General features: G+C 37.9%; 1 protein-coding gene across 2 annotated transcripts in view; it reads left to right on the top strand.

Annotated features, from left to right (window-relative positions):
- LOC132430971 (ATP-dependent translocase ABCB1) overlaps positions 1-20,342 on the top strand; it is a 102,346-nt gene that overhangs the window by 35,627 nt on the left and 46,377 nt on the right. For both annotated transcript variants that reach the window (XM_060020362.1, XM_060020363.1), the window contains exon 8: positions 7,647-7,771. In XM_060020362.1, coding sequence (XP_059876345.1) covers positions 7,647-7,771 — 125 coding nt within the window. The remainder of the gene's footprint in view (positions 1-7,646; positions 7,772-20,342) is intronic.

Here is a 20,342-nt window from a genome sequence, read left to right as displayed (position 1 = left end):
AATAGAATTTACACACACCCCCACCCCCAAACAGGGAAAATGAAAAGAGCCTCAGGCACCTGTTGGATAATAACAAAAGATAGAATATTTGTTACCGTCAGAGTCCCAAAAGAAAGAAAAGTAAGGCTGATGGAGTATTGGAAGGAATAATTGCTGAAAATTTCCAAGATTTGTGAAAGACAAACCTTCAGGTCCAGGACTTCCCTGGTAGCGCAGTGATTAAGAATCTGCCTGCCAATGCAAGGGACACGGGTTCGATTCCTGGTCAGGGAAGATCCCATGTGCTGCGAAGCAACTAAGCTCATGTGCCACAACTACTGAGCCTGTGCTCTAGAGCCCGCGAGCCACCACTACTGAAGCCCGTGCACCTAGAGCCTGTGCTCCACAGCAAGAGAAGCCACTGCAATGAGTAGCCTGCGCACCGAAATGAAGAGTAGCCCCTGCTCGACACAACTAGAGAAAGCCTGCATGCAGCAATGAAGACCCAATGCAGCCAAAAAAAAAAAAAAAAAAACCAAAAAACCCTTGAGATCCAAGAAGCTAAGCTAACCTCAAACAGGATGAACTCAAAGAAATCCATGATTAAACAAATTGTAATTAAATTACTGAAAACTAAAGACAAAGAAAAAAGTTAAAAACAGCTAAAGAGCAACAACACATTACCTACTAGGGAACACCAATTTGAATGACATTATATTTCTCAAGTTCTTAAAGAAAAGAACTGTCAACTGAATACTTGGTAAAAGTATTTTTCAGGAATGGTGGGGAAATAAAAACATTCTCAGATCATGGAAATATAGAACCTTCCATTAGCATACCTACTATTAAAGACTGGCTAAGTGAAGTTCTTCAAACAGAAGGGAAGTGATATAAGAAATATTGGCGCATCAGGAAGGGAAAAGGAACAATGGAAAGAGCAGAAATTTGGGCTTTTCTTTCTCCAGGAGATTTCTAAATCTTATTTGATGATTGAACCAAAAATTATAAGTGGTAAAATGTTGATTTTTATGAGTCACATATGAACATTATAACGTCCAGAACAGCTATTACAAAATCTAAGCAAAAAGATATATTCAAAACCACTATAAATAAATCAAGATGGAATCCTAAAACTTGATCAAGTAACTCTCAGGTAGGCAAGAGAAGCAGAGGAATGAGAAACAGAGGAAATATATAGAAAACAGGTAGTAAAATGGTAGACTTAACTGCTCACATATTAATTACCTTAACTGTAAATAGTTAAAATATACATATCAAAAAAGAAATTGGCAGAGTTGATTTAAAAAACATGACCTACCGAGTATCTGCTGCTTACAAGAAACTTCAAATTCAACTACATAGGTAGAGGGAAGTAACAGGATGGAAAAAGATATACATGAAAACATTACTTTTTTTAGGGAATGGCTATATTAATATCTGATAATATAAACTTCAGAACAAAGAAAATTACTACAAAAAAGAGGAGCATTACATAATGATAATAGGGATCATTCCACCAGGAAGACATAATGATCCGAAATATGTATGCACCAAATAACAAAGCCTCAAATTAAATGAAGTAAAAAGTGAGAACATTGAAGGGAGAAATAGAAAAACCACAATTATTTTATTATCCTTGCTCAGCATTGATAGAATTACTAGACAAAAAATCAGACTGTAGAAGATCTGACCAACACAGTCAACCAATAGGATCTAATTGGTGTTCATAAAACATTGTACCCGACAACAGGATACACATTAAACATTCACCAATATAGTTCATATCCTGGGCCATAAAACAAACCTCAACAAATTTAAAAGAATTGAAACCATCAAAGTGTTTTCTATGACTACAGTGGTATCCCACTAGAAACAAATAACAACACTGAGAAAGTCTCTAAATATTTGGTAATTAAACAATACATGTTAAAATAATCCATGGGTTGTAAAAGAAGTTTCAAAGAAAAAAAATATAACCGAATGAAAACGAAGCCATAAAATACCAAAATATTTGGGTGCAGCTAAAGAAGTATTGAGAGAAATTTATAGCATTAAATATCTACATGAGAAATGAGCAAGGATCTAAAATCAATAATGTAAGTTCCTACCTCAAGAAACTAGAAAAAAGAAGAGCAAAATAAAACCAAAGCAAGCAGAATAAGGAAACAATAAAGGTAAGAGCAGAAATCAGTGAACTTGAAAATAGGAAAGTAATAGAGAAAATCAAGGAAACAGTTCGTTCTTCAAAACAAAATCAATAAAATTAGCAAGACTGACAAAAAGAAGACACAAATCACAATATCGAGATTGAAATATGGAATATTACTACAAATCCCACAGACATTAAAAAGATAAAGGAAATATTACGAAAAACTTTATCCTCACAAATTTGAAAACTTAGAGATCAACTCCTTGATAACTGCAAACTACCAAAATTCAACTAAGATGAAATAGACAATCTTCATAGCCCTGTAATCATCAAAGAAATTTATTTTGTAACTTCAGAGCTCCTGAGAAAGAATTCTCCAGGCACGGATGATTTTACTGGAAAAATTTACCAGACATTTAAAGAAGAACTAACACCAATTTTATACAGTCTCCCCCAGAAGAAAGAAGACTTTTACTTCTTTCCCCCCAAAGCAGGAATGCTTCCCAGCTCATTTATGAAACCAGTATTAAGCTGATACCAAAACCAGACAAAGTCAATACAAAAAAAAAAAAAAAAAAGAAAGAAAGAAAATGGCAGATCAGTATCTTTCATGGACTAAGAATAAAAATTCTTCAATAACATATTAGCAAACTAGATTTGGCAATGTATAGAAAGAATAATTTACTATGAGCAGGTGGAATTTGTTTCAGCTATGCAAGGCTGCTTCAACATTTGAAAATCAATCCATGTTATCTACTATATCAATAAGCTAAAGAAGAAAACCTGTGTGATCATATCAGTTGACAGAGAAAAAACATTTGACGGTATCTAACACACATTGATGATGAAAAGAAAACCTCTCAGGAAGTGAAGAAAAGAAAGATATTACCTCAGCTTGATGAAGATCATCTGTGAAAACTCTACAGTTAATATCATGCTTAATGGTGAAAGATTGAATGTTTTCCCCTTAAGACTGGAAATAAGGAAGATAAGGAAGACCATGCTCACCACTGTTTCAACAAAGTACTAGAGCAAGACAAGAACTAGAACAAGTACTAGAACAAGACAAGAAAAAGAAATAAAAGGCATATAGATGAGAAAGGAAGAAATAAAACTATAGATAATGTAATCTTCTAAGTTGAAAATCTCAAGGAATCTACAATTTCCTAGGACTAACAACTGAGTTTGGAAAGGTCAAAGGATACCAGATCAATTGCATTTCTGCATACTAACAATGAACATGCATAAACCAATATTTAAATGTTAAATTAAAATTAATACCATTTAGTCACTCCAAGTAAAATGAAATGCTTAAGTGTACATTTCACAAAACATATATAGGATCTGTATGCTGAAAATTATTAAATGTGATGAAAGAAATCAAGGCTAAATAAATGGAGAGACATAGTGTGTTCATGGATTAGAAGACTGAACACAGTAAAATGTTGATTTCTTTTTTCAAACTGATCTGTAGGTTTAAGGCATTTCCTATAAAAAATTTCAGAAAGGTTTTTCTGTGGACATAGGTAAGCAAGTTTATTTTAAAATTTATATGGAAAGATACAGGCTCTAGAATAGCTAAAACAATTTTGACAAAGAAGAATAAAGTGAGAGGAATATGTCTACCTGATACTAAAACTTACTATATAGCTATAGTATATTGGTGGAGGGATAGACACATAGATCAATGAAACAATAGAGAACCCAGAAATATACTCACACAAATATGCCCAGCTGATGTTTGATGAAGGTGTGAGAGCAATTCAATGGCAGAAGAATGGTCTTTTCAGCAAATAGTGCTGGAACAATTGGACATCCAGAGGTTAAAGAAAAAAGACCAAAACTTCACACTCTACACAAAAATTAACTAAAAATGGATTGTGGATTTATATGTAAAATGTAAAGCTATAAAACTTTTAGAAAGAAAATAGGAGAAAATCTTTGGGATCTAGGCCTAGGCAAAGAGTTCTTAGATTTGATTACTAAAAGCTTGATCCTTAAAAAGAAATTATAGGGCTTCCCTGGTGGCGCAGTGGTTGAGAGTCTGCCTGCCGATGCAGGGGACACGGGTTTGTGCCCTGGTCGGGGAAGATCCCACGTGCCGCGGAGCGGCTGCTCCCGTGAGCCATGGCCGCTGAGCCTGCGCATCCGGAGCCTGTGCTCCGCAACGGGAGAGGCCACAACAGTGAGAGGCCTGCGTACTGCCAAAAAAAAGAAAAAGAAATTATAAATTAGACTTTGTCAAAATTCATAACTTTTGCTCTCTGAAAGCCATGTAAAGGGGATGAAAAGACAAGCTACACACTGGGAAAAAAAATAATATGAAAATCATATATCTGACAAAGGACTAGTGTCGACTATAATGTAAATATAAAGAATGCTCAAAATTCGATAGTTAAAAAAAAAAACAAATAAACCAATTAGAGAATGGGCAAAGGACATGAACAGACATTCATCAGAGAGGATATACACATGGCAGTTAAGCACATGAAAGATTGTTTAACATCATTAGCCATCAGTGAAAAGCAAATTAAACTGCACTGAGATATCATTATACATCTACCAAAATGGCTAAACTAAAAAATAGTGAAACACCAAATGCTGCTGAGATGCCGCGAAACAGGATCACTCATAGATTGTTGGTGGGAATGAAAAATGGTACAGCACCCTGAAAAATAGTTTGCAGTTTCTTATAAAACTAAACATGCAATTACCATACAATCCAGCAAATTGTACTGGGCATTTATCTAAGAGAAAAGAAAATCATGTTCATGTAAAAATCTATAGTCAAATGTTCATAGCAGCTTTATTAGTAATAGCCCCAAACTGAAACCACCCCAGATATTCTTCAATAGGTTAATGGTTAAACAACTGTGGTGCGTCCATACTGTGGGTACTGTCCAGTGATAAAAAGGAAAGAAGTATTGATATACACACACCAACCTGGATGAGTCTCCAGAGATTTGTACTTGGTGAAAAAAGCCAATCCCAAAAGGTCAAATACTTTATGACTCCATTTATATAATATTCTTGAAATGATGAAATTGTAGATAGAGCAAATTAGCAGTTTTCAGGGCTTAGGGATGGTGGGGAGGGGAGAAATGAGGAGTAGGGAAGGAAGTGGCTGTGACTACGAAAAGTAGCACTGAGGGATCCTTGTGAAGGAATTGTTCTGTATCATGACTGTAGTCATACGAATCTACATAGGTGATAACATTGCTTGGAACTAAACACACACACACACACACACACACACACACACACACACACACACGAGTGCATGTAAAACTAGTAAATCTGAATAACGTTGATGGATTGATGTTAAATGTTAAATTTCTGGCTGTGATATTGTTCTGAAGTTTGGAAGGTGTTATTTCGGGAACACTAGATGAAGGGGATATGGGCTCTGACTGTATTGTTTCTTATGACTGCTTTTATGTCTACAATTATCTCAAAATAACAAGTTTAAAAAAAATAAAGCATGTATAAATTATCTCAAACAAAATAAAACAAAAACCTACACTGAGAATTGGAAAAAAGGGACAAAGATGAAGGTCCACACATCTGTGGTGGTCAGAACTATTGCTTCTGACTATATTAGTTTGAACAATATAAAGTGGCCGATATTAGATTTTACCTTACAGGAATAACAATTTCATGTGTCTCGCACTAATACAATTAGGCCTTGTTAAGAAATTAACAGCCTTTGGAATAAGGGATGAGTTAGTGATATTTTATATAGTTTATGTGGGTCATTGTGAAGTATCACCATTCTATTATTTTATATTAGAGGAACAGCAAGTTGGCTTTCCATATCCCTCAGAATATTTTGGAGGTTATTTTCTTTCAGCAGGCATGATCTCTTAAAAAACAAAGAACAAAACAAAACACTTAATGAAGATTCTACCATAGTCTTGCCTAATCATATGCTTATAGTTATGGAAGGTTGTAGAGAAGCCAGGTATATTGAATCAATTGGAATGGTACTTGATACTTTAACAATAAATTAAAATAGCATGTTTTGCAGCTCCTAATTCAAAAATATTTCTAGTAATCTTCCTGTTGTCAGCTGCTTCTGGTGTGGTTGATAGTTGTGGGCTGAGGTTTCAAAAGGAGCAGAGAAAAATAGCCAAAGCATATTGTATGCACCTCTTGCATTATGCAGACCTGTTTGTTCAGGAATGACAATGACCTCCCTGACTCAGCCCCAGCGCTGTGAGTGATTCTGGCAAGTGTGCTGGGACAGCCCTAGGCAGGTCACTTTGAGAGGTCAGGGAGGTCTAGTGCATCAGTGGGTTGTTGTTTTGGGTACCAAAGAAGAAGGTACATACAGCACAACATCTGCACATGGAATCTAGTTAATAAATGTTCATTTGCCTTCACCCACCCATTCCTGCATCTATCATAGCTCCTTTTACTTTCACACACAGCAAAGGAAGAGATCCACTATTAAAATCAAAATAATTTTGAGCTTTTTACGACATGAAGAAATAGACTGTTACTACGTACACATACGAGTCCACAAATGCTGTAAATTATTAATTGAAAGAGTGTAATACTGTTTACTCAGAATTTTATTTGAATTGCTTGTGTGTAATATTTAGTTAGGTGGTTGACTAGTCATGTATTCCAGGTTAAAATATTAACCTTAGTCCTTTGCCCATGCCAGTTGATCCAGTTTTTATCACAGGGCCCTCTGGGATCCCAGAGGGGTCCACATGTCAGTGGCTGGTATTAGAGAGATTCACTCCAGTGGCTGTTAATTCATGCTTTGAAGCCTTGAATCCTGGCTATTTCACATATTAGGAAATTACTTGACCTCTTCATCCCTCCATTTCCTCATGTATAGAGTGGGGAAAATAATACCTACTTCACTGTGCAAATGAGAAGAATCAATGAGATCCTGTGTATACAAAGGACCCAGTACTGTTGCTTCCACAGAACAGATGCTCAGGGACCAAACAGAAGGATCCGTAAAACAGAGACCTCCCTGGTGGATTAATGTATTGCTCAGAAACATCAGCAAAGAGAGCTCTGCTTCCCCGGCATGTGAAACCTCCTTAAAGCCCTGTCACTACTCAGTACTTGGTCCCCTGCGTTCTTCTGGCCTCCTACCTTGATACTTCTGAGCTAGAGTACAATTAGCAATTGCTGTGTTGAGTACACACCCTATTTCCTTGATATAATGCCCCTTTTGCTATATTGGTTTATGTTAATAGTATACACCTCCTTCTGAGATTTAAAGTCCCAGATTTATTTATTTATATGAGGATCCATGGGGTATAGTGAGAAAATAAAAATTTTAATTTAATTTGTTTTATACCATCTCAGTCCAAAAAGAATTTGAAGTGGCTTATAATATGTACACTAAAAAGTAGGACATGATGACCAAAGATGAATAAAAGATTTATATACAGTAACATACAAGGAACATTTGTGTATATATTTATTTTTTCTTTACAAAAGATACAATTAACTTGTTAAATTTTAAATTATCTGCAATTGTGTTTTTAAACAGATACTATCTTCATTTACTGATAAAGAACTCTTGGCATATGCAAAAGCTGGAGCAGTAGCTGAAGAGGTGTTAGCAGCGATTAGAACTGTGATTGCATTTGGAGGACAAAAGAAAGAACTTGAAAGGTGTGAGTCTCTTTTTTTAAGTTGGTAGAGATGTTAAATTCTGTCATCCTATATGCCCTTCCGGTAGACGGTGATGACTGTTACTCTCTGATATATATGTTTCCTTAAGTAGCTTCATGGATATGTTACAGCATAGTTAATATTCTGGAAAAATTGTAATTCTAATTGTGCTCTTCTTATATCTGCTTATTCAAAGCATTTTCTAGAGTCTTCTAGGTCATCAGTGACATAAAATAATTCCTTAAGGCTGAAACATAGTAGTTCTTGATTCTCTAAGAATGAATGAGTATTTTGTGTTAGATCTATGGGGTCATTAAGTCAGAATAATGGTTACCTCTGGGGGAGATGAGTTGGTGATAAGAGAGGGACACAGGGCCGGGGGCATCTGTGGGTCTGATGGTTTGCTCAGTTGTGCACAGTGACCTCAATTGTGCTTACGTGGGTGTTCACTGTATATTCTTTAAACTGTACATATGTGTTTGGAGTACACTTTGTTCATATGATATATTTCATACCCACAAAGATATCCTCTGAGAATAATTTGTGATGGCTATGTACCTACCATAGTTCAAAGGAAAGTAATATCTGTGCTCTATCTCAAATTTTGCTAAGGTTTTTGCTTTTGCCTTAAAATGTGTCTGACTAATAAAATGTGAAGTCTTGCTTAATTACCTGGCAAACATCCAATCAAATGAAGCCCCTCTTTTCTTGATGGTGGAGGCGACAGGTACAAACAACCACAAATGAACAAAATATCGAACATACCAGTTGGGGTAGATAACTATTTGGGGAAATAAAATACTCCATGAGAGTCATAGGGGGGTGTTTACTATTTAGAGAGATTATTCAGCAAAGCCCTTTCTGAATAGTTAATGTTTGAATAGACACGGAATGAAGTTTTTTTTAATAAATTTATTTATTTGATTTTTATTTAGTTTTGACTGCTTTGGGTGTTTGTTGCTTCGCACAGGCTTTCTCTAGTTGCAACGAGCAGGGGCTACTCTTCCTTGCAGTCCGCGGGCTTTTCACTGCGGTGGCTTCTCTTGTTGTGGAGCATGGGCTGTAGGCTCATGGGCTTCAGTAGTTGTGGCTCACGAGCTCTAGAGCGCAGGCTCAGTAGTTGTGTCGCACGGGCTTAGTTGTTCCGCGGCATGTGGGATCTTCCTGGACCAGGTCTCAAACCCATGTGCCCTGCATTGGCAGGTGGATTCTTAACCACTGCACCACCAGGGAAGCCCCAAAATGAGGTTTTAAACTTGGGATTTGTTTCCAGTTTTCCTTAGTGGAAAGGTGGACCAGAAAAAGAATGCATCCACCAGCACAGGGAGACAAACAAGGCCTATCTGCTTCTGCCTAGTTTTTGAGCTGGAGGAAAGCATCTCTCCATAGAAATCAAAGTCTCAGGCCTCACCTTCAGGCGCTGCTGGAGTCTGAATTCATAATACTCTGTGGACTAGGGAGCTATCTCTTCCTAAAACTGAGGATTTTGTGTTAAAAATGAATCCAAGTCCAGTGCTATCACTAGGGTGTTTGGTAGAAGAAATTTTTAAATTGCTGAAAATTAATGAACCAAACAGCCAGATTAAGGACTTAGAAAAAGAACAACAGAGAAAAGGAAGTACAAGAAGGAAATAATAAAGATAAGAGCATAAAAATAATTTAATAGAAAAAAAGATAAAAAAGCAGAGTTGACAAGAATCCATAAACTAACTCTTTGAAAACACAGTTAAACAATGAAGTAGTATTTTGCAAGTTTTAAAAAATTAATTAATTTTATTTTTGGCTGTGTTGGGTCTTCATTGCTGCACGCGGGCTTTCTCTAGTTGCAGTGAGTGGAGGCTACCCTTCTTCATTGTGGTGCAAGGGCTTCTCATTGCACTGGCTTCTCTTGTTGTGGAACACAGGCTCTAAGCACAAGGGCTTCAGTAGTTGTGGCACGCAGGCTCAGCAGTTGTGGCTCGTGGGCTTTAGAATGCAGGCTCAGTAGTTGTGGCACACGGGCTTAGTTGCTCTGCAGCATGTGGGATCTTCCCGGACCAGGGCTTCAACCGTGTCCCCTGCATTGGCAGGCAGATTCTTAACCACTGTGCCACCAGGGAAGCCCTTTGCGAGTTTAATGAGGAACAAAGTAAAAATGAATAAGGAAAGAATTGCTACAGATTTTAAAAAATGTATTTTAAAAATTAGTTTTATACCAATAAATTGTAAAATCCTGATGAAATAGACAATATCCCAGAAAAATATAGGTTAAAATTCTCTTAAGAAGAAAACTTGAGTAGAACTATAATCATTAAAGGAATTGAATCCAGTTTAAAATCTCCATCCCTTGCCTTTACGTATACGTACACACCAAGTAGAAACCACCAGGTCCAGATAATTTTACAGGCAAGATTTTAACAAAACTTCAAGCAAGAGATAACCCCATCTTACACAGATTGCTTCTGAGAAAAATATATATAGAAAGAGAAAAATATATATAGAAAGTTGTTAGTTCATTTTAGGAGGCTAGTATAACTTTGACACCATACCAGACAGCAGGTATATGAGAAAGGAAAATTGTAATATCGTTTCACCTAAAACATAGATGCAGAAAATCTAGATAAATTATTAGCTAAATGAATCAATGTGAAAAATATCAGATTTAAAAAAAATCCTGAACCTGGTGGCTTGATCCTATAAATGCAAAGATGATTTAACCGTAGGAAATCTATTAATTAACCACACTAGGAGATTGAAAGAAACATTTTGTTTTGATGGATGAAGAAAAAGCATTAATTGCATATGATTCTTGACAAAAATTTTCTTAATCTGATAAACCAGATACCCACAGGAAACTTTGTATTAAATGGTAAAATGTTAAAAGCATTTCTTTAAAATAATGAATGAAACAAGTATGTCCGCTAGATTCATTTCTATTCAGTGTTGTACTGGTATTACATAATAAAATGAAGGAAAAAATAAGAGTAAGAACAATAAATAAAAATAAAGTGAAAAGCTCTAAGGGCTGGAAAACAAAAAGCAAAACTGTCATTATGTACAGATGATATGATTGTCTACATAGGAATTCCAGTAACAGTATATAGTAAGGTCTGCAGACCAACAGTGTATGTTAAGGTCTCCGGGTACCTGATGACAATTCAGAAAAAAAAATGGCATTCCTGTGAACAATTAGAGAATATGTAGTATTTCATCAATTCTGAGATGCACATTTTTCTCTCACGATTCATCATCTCTGAAATTCAGATAAATCCTACAGTCAGAGCCATCTTACAGTTGCTATGGGACTGGATTGAGAACTCAAGTTCTGCGGGAAGCATTTGTGTTTGCTTCTGCCGTTCACTGGGGGCACTATTAACCTGAAACCACTTTTGGGTCCCAGCCGTATATGGAGTGCCCTATTAAACTCCTTTTTGTTTTCATTTACTTCTCAATGTGTGAGATTTCTTTTTTTCTTTTTAAACATCTTTATAGGAGTATAATTGCTTTACAATGTTGTGTTAGTTTCTGCTGTATAACAAAGTGAATCTGCTATATGCATATGTATATCTCCGTATCACCTCTCTCTTGCATCTCCCTCCCACCCTCCTTATCCCACGCCTCCAGGTGATCGCAAAGCACTGAGCTGATCTCCCTGTGTTTTGTAGCTGCTTCCCACTAGCTAGCTATTTTACATTTGGTAGTGCATATCTGTCAGTGCTACTCTTTATGTTGTCCCAGCTTACCCTTCCCCCTCCCCCATGTCCTCAAGTCCATTCTCTATGTCTACGTCTTTATTCCGGTCCTGCCCCTAGGTTCATCAGAACCAATTTTTTTTCTTTAGATTCCATATATATGTGTTAGCCTGCAGTATTTGTTTTTCTCTTTCTGACTTACTTCACTCTGTATGACACACTCTAGGTCCATCCACCTCACTACAAATGACTCAATTTCGATTCTTTTTATGGCTGAGTAATATTCCATTGTATATATATGCCACATCTTCTTTATCCATTCATCTGTTGATGGATACTTAGGTTGCTTCCATGTCCTGGCTATTGTAAATAGTGCTGCAATGAACATTGTGGTACATGACTCTTTTTGAATTATGGTTTTCTCATGGTATATGCCCAGTAGTAGGATTGCTGGGTCCTATGGTAGTTCTCTTTTTAGTTTTTTAAGGAACCTCCATACTGTTCTCCATAGTTACTGTATCAATTTACATGCCCACCAACAGTGCAAGAGGGTTCCCTTTTCTCCACACCCTCTCCAGCATTTATTGTTTGTAGATTTTTTTGACCATGGCCATTCTGACCGGTGTGAGGTGATACCTCATTGTAGTTTTCATTTGCATTTCTCTAATGATTAATGATGTTGAGCATCCTTTCATGTGTTTGTTTGCTATCTGTATATCTTCTGTGGACAGATATCTATTTAGTTCTTCTGCCCATTTTTGGATTGGGTTTGTTTTTTTGATATTGAGCTGCATGAGCTGCTTGTATATTTTGGAGATTAATCCTTTGTCTGTTGCTTCGTTTGCAAATATTTTTTCCCATTCTGAGGGTTGTCTTTTCGTCTTGTTTATAGTTTCCTTTGCTGTACAACAGCTTTGAAGTTTCATTAGGTCCCATTTGTTTATTTTTGTTTTTATTTCCATTTCTCTAGGAGGTGGGTCAAAAAGGATCTTGCTGTGATTTATGTCATAGAGGGTCCTGCCTATGTTTTCCTCTAAGAGTTTGATAGTGTCTGGCCTTACATTTAGGTCTTTAATCCATTTTGAGTTTATTTTTGTGTATGGTGTTAGGGAGTGTTCTAATTTCATTCTTTTACATGTAGCTGTCCAGTTTTCCCAGCACCACTCATTGAAGAAGCTGTCTTTTCTCCATTTTATATTCTTGCCTCCTTTATCAAAGATAAGTTGACCATATGTGCATGGGTTTATGTCTGGGATTTCTATCCTGTTCCATTGATCTATATTTCTGTTTTTGTGCCAGTACCAGACTGTCTTGATTACTGTAGCTTTGTAGTATAGTCTGAAATCAGGGAGCCTGATTCCTCCACCTCTGTTTTTCTTTCTCAAATTGTTTTGGCTATTTGGTCTTTTGTGTTTCCATACACGTTGTGCAATTTTTTGTTCTAGTTCTGTGAAAAATGCCATTGGTAGTTTGATAGGGATTGCATTGAATCTGTAGATTGCTTTGGGTAGTATAGTCATTTTCACAATGTTGATTCTTCCAATCCAAGAACATAGTATATCTCTCCATCTATCTGTATCATCTTTAATTTCTTTCATCAGTGTCTTACAGTTTTCTGCATACAGGTCTTTTGTCTCCTTAGGTAGGTTTATTCCTAGGTATTTTTTTCTTTTTGTTGCAATGGCAAATGGGAGTGTTTCCTTAATTTCTCTTTCAGATTTTTCATCATTAGTGTATAGGAATGCAAGACATTTCTGTGCATTAATTTTGTATCCTGCTACTTTACCAAATTCATTGATTAGCTCTAGTAGTTTTCTGGTAACATCTTTAGGATTCTCTATGTATAGTATCATGTCTTCTGCAAACAGTGACAGTTTTACTTCTTCTTTTCCAATTTGTATTCCTTTTATTTCTTTTTCTTCTCTGATTGCTGTGGCTAGGACTTCCAAAACAATGTTGAGTAATAGTGGTGAGAGTGGGCAACCTTGTCTTGTTCCTGATCTTAGAGGAAATGCTTTCAGTTTTTCACCATTGAGAATGATGTTGGCTGTGCATTTTTCATTTATGGCCTTTATTATGTTGAGGTAAGTTCCCTCTATGCCTACTCTCTGGAGGGTTTTTATCATAAATGGGTGTTGAATTTTGTCAAAAGCTTTCTCTGCATCTATTGAGATGATCATATGGTTTTTATCCTTCAATTTGTTAATATGGTGTATCACATTGATTGATTTGCATATATTGAAGAATCCTTGCATTCCTGGGATAAACCCCACTTGATCATGGTGTAGGATCCTTTTAGTGTGCTGTTGGATTCTGTTTGCTAGTGTTTTGCTGAGGATTTTTGCATCTGTGTTCAGCAGTGATATTGGCCTGTAGTTTTCTTTTTTTGTGACATCTTTGTCTGGTTTTGGTATCAGGGTGATGGTGGTCTCGTAGAATGAGTTTGGGAGTGTTTCTCCGTCTGCTATATTTTGGAAGAGTTTGAGAAAGATAGGTGTTAGCACTTCTCTAAATGTTTGATAGAGTTCACCTGTGAAGCCATTTGGTCTTGGGCTTTTGTTTGTTGGAAGATTTTTAATCACTGTTTTAATTTCAGTGCTTGTGATTGGTCTGCTTATATTTTCTATTTCTTCCTGGTTCAGTCTTGGAAGGTTGTGCTTTGCTAAGAATTTGTCCATTTCTTCCAGGTTGCCCATTTTATTGGCATATAATTGCTTGTAGTAATCTCTCAGGATCCTTTGATTTCTGCAGTGTCAGTTGTTACTTCTTCTTTTTCATTTCTAATTCTATAGACTTGAGTCTTCTTCCTTTTTTCTTGATGAGTCTGGCTAATGGTTTATCAATTTTGTTTATCTTCTCAAAGAACCAGTTTTTAGTTTTATTGATCTTTGCTATTGTTTCATTCATTTCTATTACATTTATTTCTGCTCTGATCTTTATGATTTCTTTCCTTCTGCTAACTTTGGGTTTTTTTGTTCTTCTTTCTCTAATTGATTTAGGTGTAAGGTTAGGTTGTTTATTTGAGATTTTTCTTGTTCCTTGAGGTAGGATTGTGTTGCTATAAACTTCCCTCTTATAACTGCTTTTGCTGCATCTCATAGATTTTGGGTCGTTGTGTTTTCATTGTCATTTGTTTCTAGGTATTTTTTAATTTCCTCTTTCATTTCTTCAGTGATCTCTTGGTTATTTAGTGGTGTATTGTTTAGCCTCATGTGTTTGTATTTTTTTGTTTTACAGTTTTTTTCCTGTAATTGATATCTAGTCTCATAGCGTTGTGGTCGGAAAAGATACTTGATACGATTTCAATTTTCTTAATTTACCTAGACTTGATTTGTGATCCAAGATATGGTCTATCCTGGAGAATGCTCCATGAGCACTGAAAGAAAGTGTATTCTGTTGTTTTTGGATGGAATGTCCTGTAAATATCAATTAAGTCCATCTTGTTTAATGTATCAGTTAAAGTTTGTGTTTCCTTATATATTTTCATTTTGGTTGATCTGTCCATTGGTGAAAGTGGGGTGTTAAAGTCCCCTACTATGATTGTGTTACTGTCGATTTCCCCTTTTATGGCTGTTAGCATTTGCCTATGTATTGAGGTGCTCCTATGTTGGGTGTATAAATATTTACAATTGTTATAACTTCTTCTTGGATTGATCCCTTGATCATTATGTAGTGTCCTTCTTTGTCTCTTGTGGTAGTCTTTATTTTAAAGTCTACTTTGTCTGATATGAGAATTGCTACTACAGTTTTCTTTTGATTTCCATTCGCATGGAATATCTTTTTCCATCCCCTCACATTCAGTCTGTATGTGTCCCTAGGTTTGAAGTGGGTCTCTTGTAGACAGCTTATATGTGGGTCTTGTTTTTGTATCCATTCAGCCAGTCTATGTGTTTTTTGGTTGGAGCATTAATCTATTTACATTTAAGGTAGTTGTCAATATGTATGTTTCTATTACCATTTTCTTAATTGTTTTGGGTTTGTTATTGTAGGTCTTTTCCTTGTCTTGTGTTTCCTGCCTAGAGAAGTTCCTATAGCATTTGCTGTAAGGCTGGTTTGGTGGTGCTGAATTCTCTGAGCTTTTGCTTGTCTGTAAAGGTTTTAATTCCTTCGTCGAATCTGAATGATATCCTTGCTGGTGTAGTAATCTTCGTTGTAGGTTTTTCCCTTTCATCACTTTAAATATGTCCTGCCAGTCCCTTCTGGCTTGCAGAGTTTCTGCTGAAAGATCAGCTGTTAACCTTATGGGGATTCCCTTGTATGTTATTTGTTGCTTTTCTCTTGCTGCTTTTAATATTTTTTCTTTGTAGTTAATTTTTGATAGTTTGATTAATACGGGTCTCGGCATGTTTCAATTTGGGTTTATCCTGTATGGGACCCTGCACTTCCTGGATTTGACTGACTATTTCCTTTCCCATGTTAGGGAAGTTTTTGACTATAATTTCTTCAAATAGTTTCTCAGACCTTTTCTGTTTCTCTTCTTTTTCTGGGACCCTGATAACTCGAATGTTGGTACATTTAATGTTGTCCCAGAGGTCTCTGAGACTGTCCTCATCTTTTAATTCTTTTTTTCTTTATTCTGCTCCCTGCCAGTTATTTCCACCATTTTATCTTCCAGCTCACTTATATATTCTTCTGCCTCAGTTATTCTGTTATTGATTACCTGTAGAGTATTTTTAATTTCAGTAATTGTGTTGTTTATCACTGTTTGTTTGCTCTTTAGTTCGTCTAGATCCTTGTTAAATGTTTCTTGTATTTTCTCCATTCTGTTTTCAAGAGTTTGGATCATCTTTACTATCATAACTCTGAATTCTTTTTCAGATAGAGTGCCTATTTTGTCTTCATTTATTTGGTCTTGTAGGTTTTTACCTTGCTCCTTCGTCTGTAACATTTTTTTGTCGTTTAATTATTATTATTTTTTTTTGATGGGTGGTGCTGTAATTCTGTCTTACTGGGTGTTTGGCCTGCGTCATCCAGCACTGGAGTTTGCAGGTAGTTGGATAGAGCTGGGTCTTGGTGCTGAGTTGAGGACCTCTGGGAGGCCTTACTCTAATTGATATTCCTTGGGTTCTGAGGTTCCCTGTTGTCCAGCGCTTTAGAGTCAGAGCTCCCATCGCAGGAGCTCGGGCCCGACCTCCTGCCGGAGAACCAAGATTCTGCAAGCTCACGGCACAGTAAGAAAAAAAAAAAAAAAAAAGCCTTGGCTATGGGGGCGGAGTTTAGGCGGGGTAGAACTTAGGCAGGGGTGGGGTTTAGGGTGGGGCGGGACCTAGACGGGTTGGGGGATGACCTTTGAGCATTTGATAGGGCCTAGGTGGGGCTGTGTTTAAGCTTGGGGCGGGGCGTCTGCCTAGGACCTGGTGGAATGGGAGAGGCATCACCCAAGGAGGGCTTCTGGAGTGTGGCGTTCTGGAGTTTGGAGGTAAGGCCCTGGAGAGGGTGTGTGGGTGGGGTTTAGGCCGAACTTGTGGGAGGGCGTCTCGGAGTGTAGAGGTAGGGCCCTGGGTGGCGGTGTAGGGGCGGGGCTTGGGCTCTGCGTGGCAGGAGGGAGGCTCCGAGGGCAGAGTATTAGGCCCAGGAGCTCAACAGGCTTCCCCGTTCCTAAGTGGTCAGGGAAAGAGCTGGCCCCGTTTACGTTACTTCGTGGCCCTCCCCCACTGTCTCGCCCTGGACCCCTAATGGTGGGTGGGTCCTGCTGGGTGTAGGAATTCCTCCCTTCCCCTAGCCGCCCCTCAGGGGTGCTGGTCCCAGAGGTCTGGCCTTTATTTTTGCTCCTCCTTTCCTTCTTCCCACTCCCTCAGGACCTGCGCAGCTGGAGGGGGCCTCGGTGGGCAGAGGATCAGGCCTCGGATCTCAGCAGGTTCCTGGGGGTCCAAGTGGCAGGGGAAACCTGGCCACGCTCCCTTTTGATCCTCTGCCCTCCCAGTGGTCCCCCAATTTCCCCCTTCGGGCGTTGGATCCGTTCCCCTCCCCCAGCTGCCCCTCAGTGGTGCTGGTCCTGTCCTGCCTCCAGTTCTCCTCCCCCCTCCCCCCACTCCCCACATCCTACCCGGGCGCAGGGGGTTCCTCCCATCCCCTTAGGTGTCCATGGTCCCCCAGGGGTGCCTGTTAGGTGCCCTTTTTGTGAGGAGACGCGAATTCTGCGTCCTTTTAGTATGCTATCTTGACTCCACCTCCTATATTCCTTTTTAATGCTACATAAAATAACAAAATTATAATACTTTTTATTTTTAATTTTTATTCTTTTGGCTGCATTGGGTCTTCATGGCTTTGCACTGGCTTTCTCTAGTTGTGGCGAGCGAGGGTTACTCTTTGTTGCAGTGCGCGGGCTTCTCATTATGATAGCTTCTCATTGGGGAGCATGGGCTCTAGGGCACGCAGGCTTCAGTATTTGTGGCTCCCAGGATTCAGTAGTTGTGTCTCTTCGGCCTAGTTGCTCCACAGCATATGGGATCTTCCCAGACCAGGGATCAAACCCACGTCCCCTGCATTGGCAGGTGGATTCTTAACTACTGTGCCAGCAGGGAAGTCCCTATAATACTTTTTAAATTAATGGCATGCAAAATTTGAAGAACATAAGTTGAGAAGATATTATTATTAGCGATGAAAAACAATAATGATGTATGTGATGTAACCTGGGTAAGGAGGGAAAGGACATAACAGGAGTCAAGTCCAATATTCAGAACTTAGATAAATCTGATCATTTTAGTTCACTGAAATTTTAAAAGAATTGAGGTTTTTTTAAATGGAGTGCTTTAAGAAATTAGGTACAAATTTTTTTGTTGTTTTAGAGAAGATTTTGATTAACTTTTTATTATAAGAATAAGCAAATGGGCTTACACAGGTATATTCAAAGATTCATTTCAGGTGTAGAATCATTTCTTCAGAAGATATTAGTTACTGGAATGTATCTTTGAAAGATCATTCTCCTCTAGAGAACTGGAAGTTAGTTAGTTTTTTTTGTTTTTTTTTTGCCGTACGTGGGCCTCTCATTGTTGTGGCCTCTCCCGTTGCGGAGCACAGGCTCCGGACGTGCAGGCTCAGCAGCCATGGCTTATGGGCCCAGCTGCTCCGTGGCATGTGGGATCGTCCCCGACCGGGGCACAAACCCGTGTCCCCTGCATCGCAGGCGGACTCTCAACCACTGCGCCACCAGGGAAGCCCTGGAAGTTAGTTTTGCCTGAAGATGAAGAGTAGGCTCAGGACTGCCACCTGATGGCCTAAGGTTCTTTCCATCTTGCCCATTTCTTGAAAGTTCAATTCATTCAGCAAATTTATCCAGCATCTAACACACCCCATGCACTATGCTAGGCTCTGGGGATATTTGCCTTCGTGTTATCCCCAGTCAAAACAGTAAGGTGAAGAAAAGGGAAGGAAGGGAGGCAGGAAAGTAGTAAGGAAGATAAGAAAGAAATCATCAAAGACATGAATTAAATCATGAATTTTTAAAATGTGCTATGAAGCAATCAAAGAGTGTGCCCATGAGGGTAAGGAGGGCAAATTTACTTGAACGATGATAAGGAAGGTATGATGGATGTTTGAGGTGGTTTCATGGAGGCTGGGACTTGAGGGATGAGGAAAATCCTGCTCTAGTAGGGGTAGGGATAGAGGAGTCTTCCAGATTTCCTGAGGTGGCAAAGACTTTGGTATATTCTAGAAAATATCCTAAGACTTGTGTGCCTGGAGTTCAGTTGAGTGAGAGGAGATTGAGATGAAGAAAGGCTGTTGAGGGTGGGTGGGGGCTGGAACAAGGGGACTTGCAGACCCTGGTGAGGAGTTAGGATCTAACTCTAAGGGCACAGGGAAGCGGTTGAGGGTTTTAAACAAGGGAGTGACAATCTACATTACTTTTTAAAACCATTTCTCTGCCTGTAATTGGTCTGGTGAATGTATGAGAGCTGTCAAAGATTTGCTTGGAAGACTGTTGAAGTAGTCCAGGAGAAGGGTGATAAGTTCCTAGATTGAGGATTTAATTCGGAAGTAGAATTGTTAAAATTATCCTTAGACCAAATATAATTCTTCAGTTTTCTTTCTAGTTCTTGCTCTTCCCTTCTCTGCTTCCACATAGACAAGTAATTAAGGTTTTAGTCTGATTTTCTCTTGAAATTAGCAGGTATGGTAGGATCTCTCAGAGTCTCTCAGAATTTAGAGTGAATTTAATTCAGTAGTATACAATAGTTTTATTCTCCTTCATTTAATTATATTTTTCTCGTGTGTGTCTTGCATATGTTGACCTGTTAGTATTGATTTCTCTTTGCTTAGCAAAAATTGTTCCTTGCTCTCGTAAGGGGCTATTTGTGTCACTGATATATATTTTCATATTATTTAAGAATATTTTTTTCTAAATGTCATTGTTTTATTATGTAACTTTGCCCCTTTTAGGAAATCCTACATTATCATTTTCATACTAAAGCTTATAATGAATTAATGATTTTACTATCTGGTGTTATATGTGTATCAAAGCCTATGTAAAAGTAGTATTGTTTGTTTTTCCTGCTTCCTTATCCTCTTCTTTTCTTCCTTTATCTTTTCTGGCATCTAAATGATTTTCTTCCTTGTTTCCTCTGCCTGTGCAAAAGTTTCCTCTGGCTACTTGGGACACAGCATATCAGTGAAATGATTTCTACATTAGTCTTGGTAAGCAAGAACTGAAATAAAGGAAATAACAGGGTTTGACTCATAGCATTAAAGTTACTTAAATGTCATCATGTATAATTTATGCCTAGTAATACTTTCACATCAAATCACCTCATAAAGTGGGAGGGATGTATATCAACCATTGAAATACATTTCTCACAAATAATTTGTTGGTCAAAGATTGTAACTGGCAAGTTTGGGATTTACATTTTTGGAGGGAGAAACTCTAATAATATATTACCATTTTATCACCATGAAGTTCTGTT

Source organism: Delphinus delphis, chromosome 9 (assembly GCF_949987515.2).
Source record: "Delphinus delphis chromosome 9, mDelDel1.2, whole genome shotgun sequence".
Lineage (NCBI taxonomy): Eukaryota > Metazoa > Chordata > Mammalia > Artiodactyla > Delphinidae > Delphinus > Delphinus delphis.
Note: the sequence above shows the minus strand (reverse complement) of the source record. Positions and strands in the feature narration are given on the sequence as shown.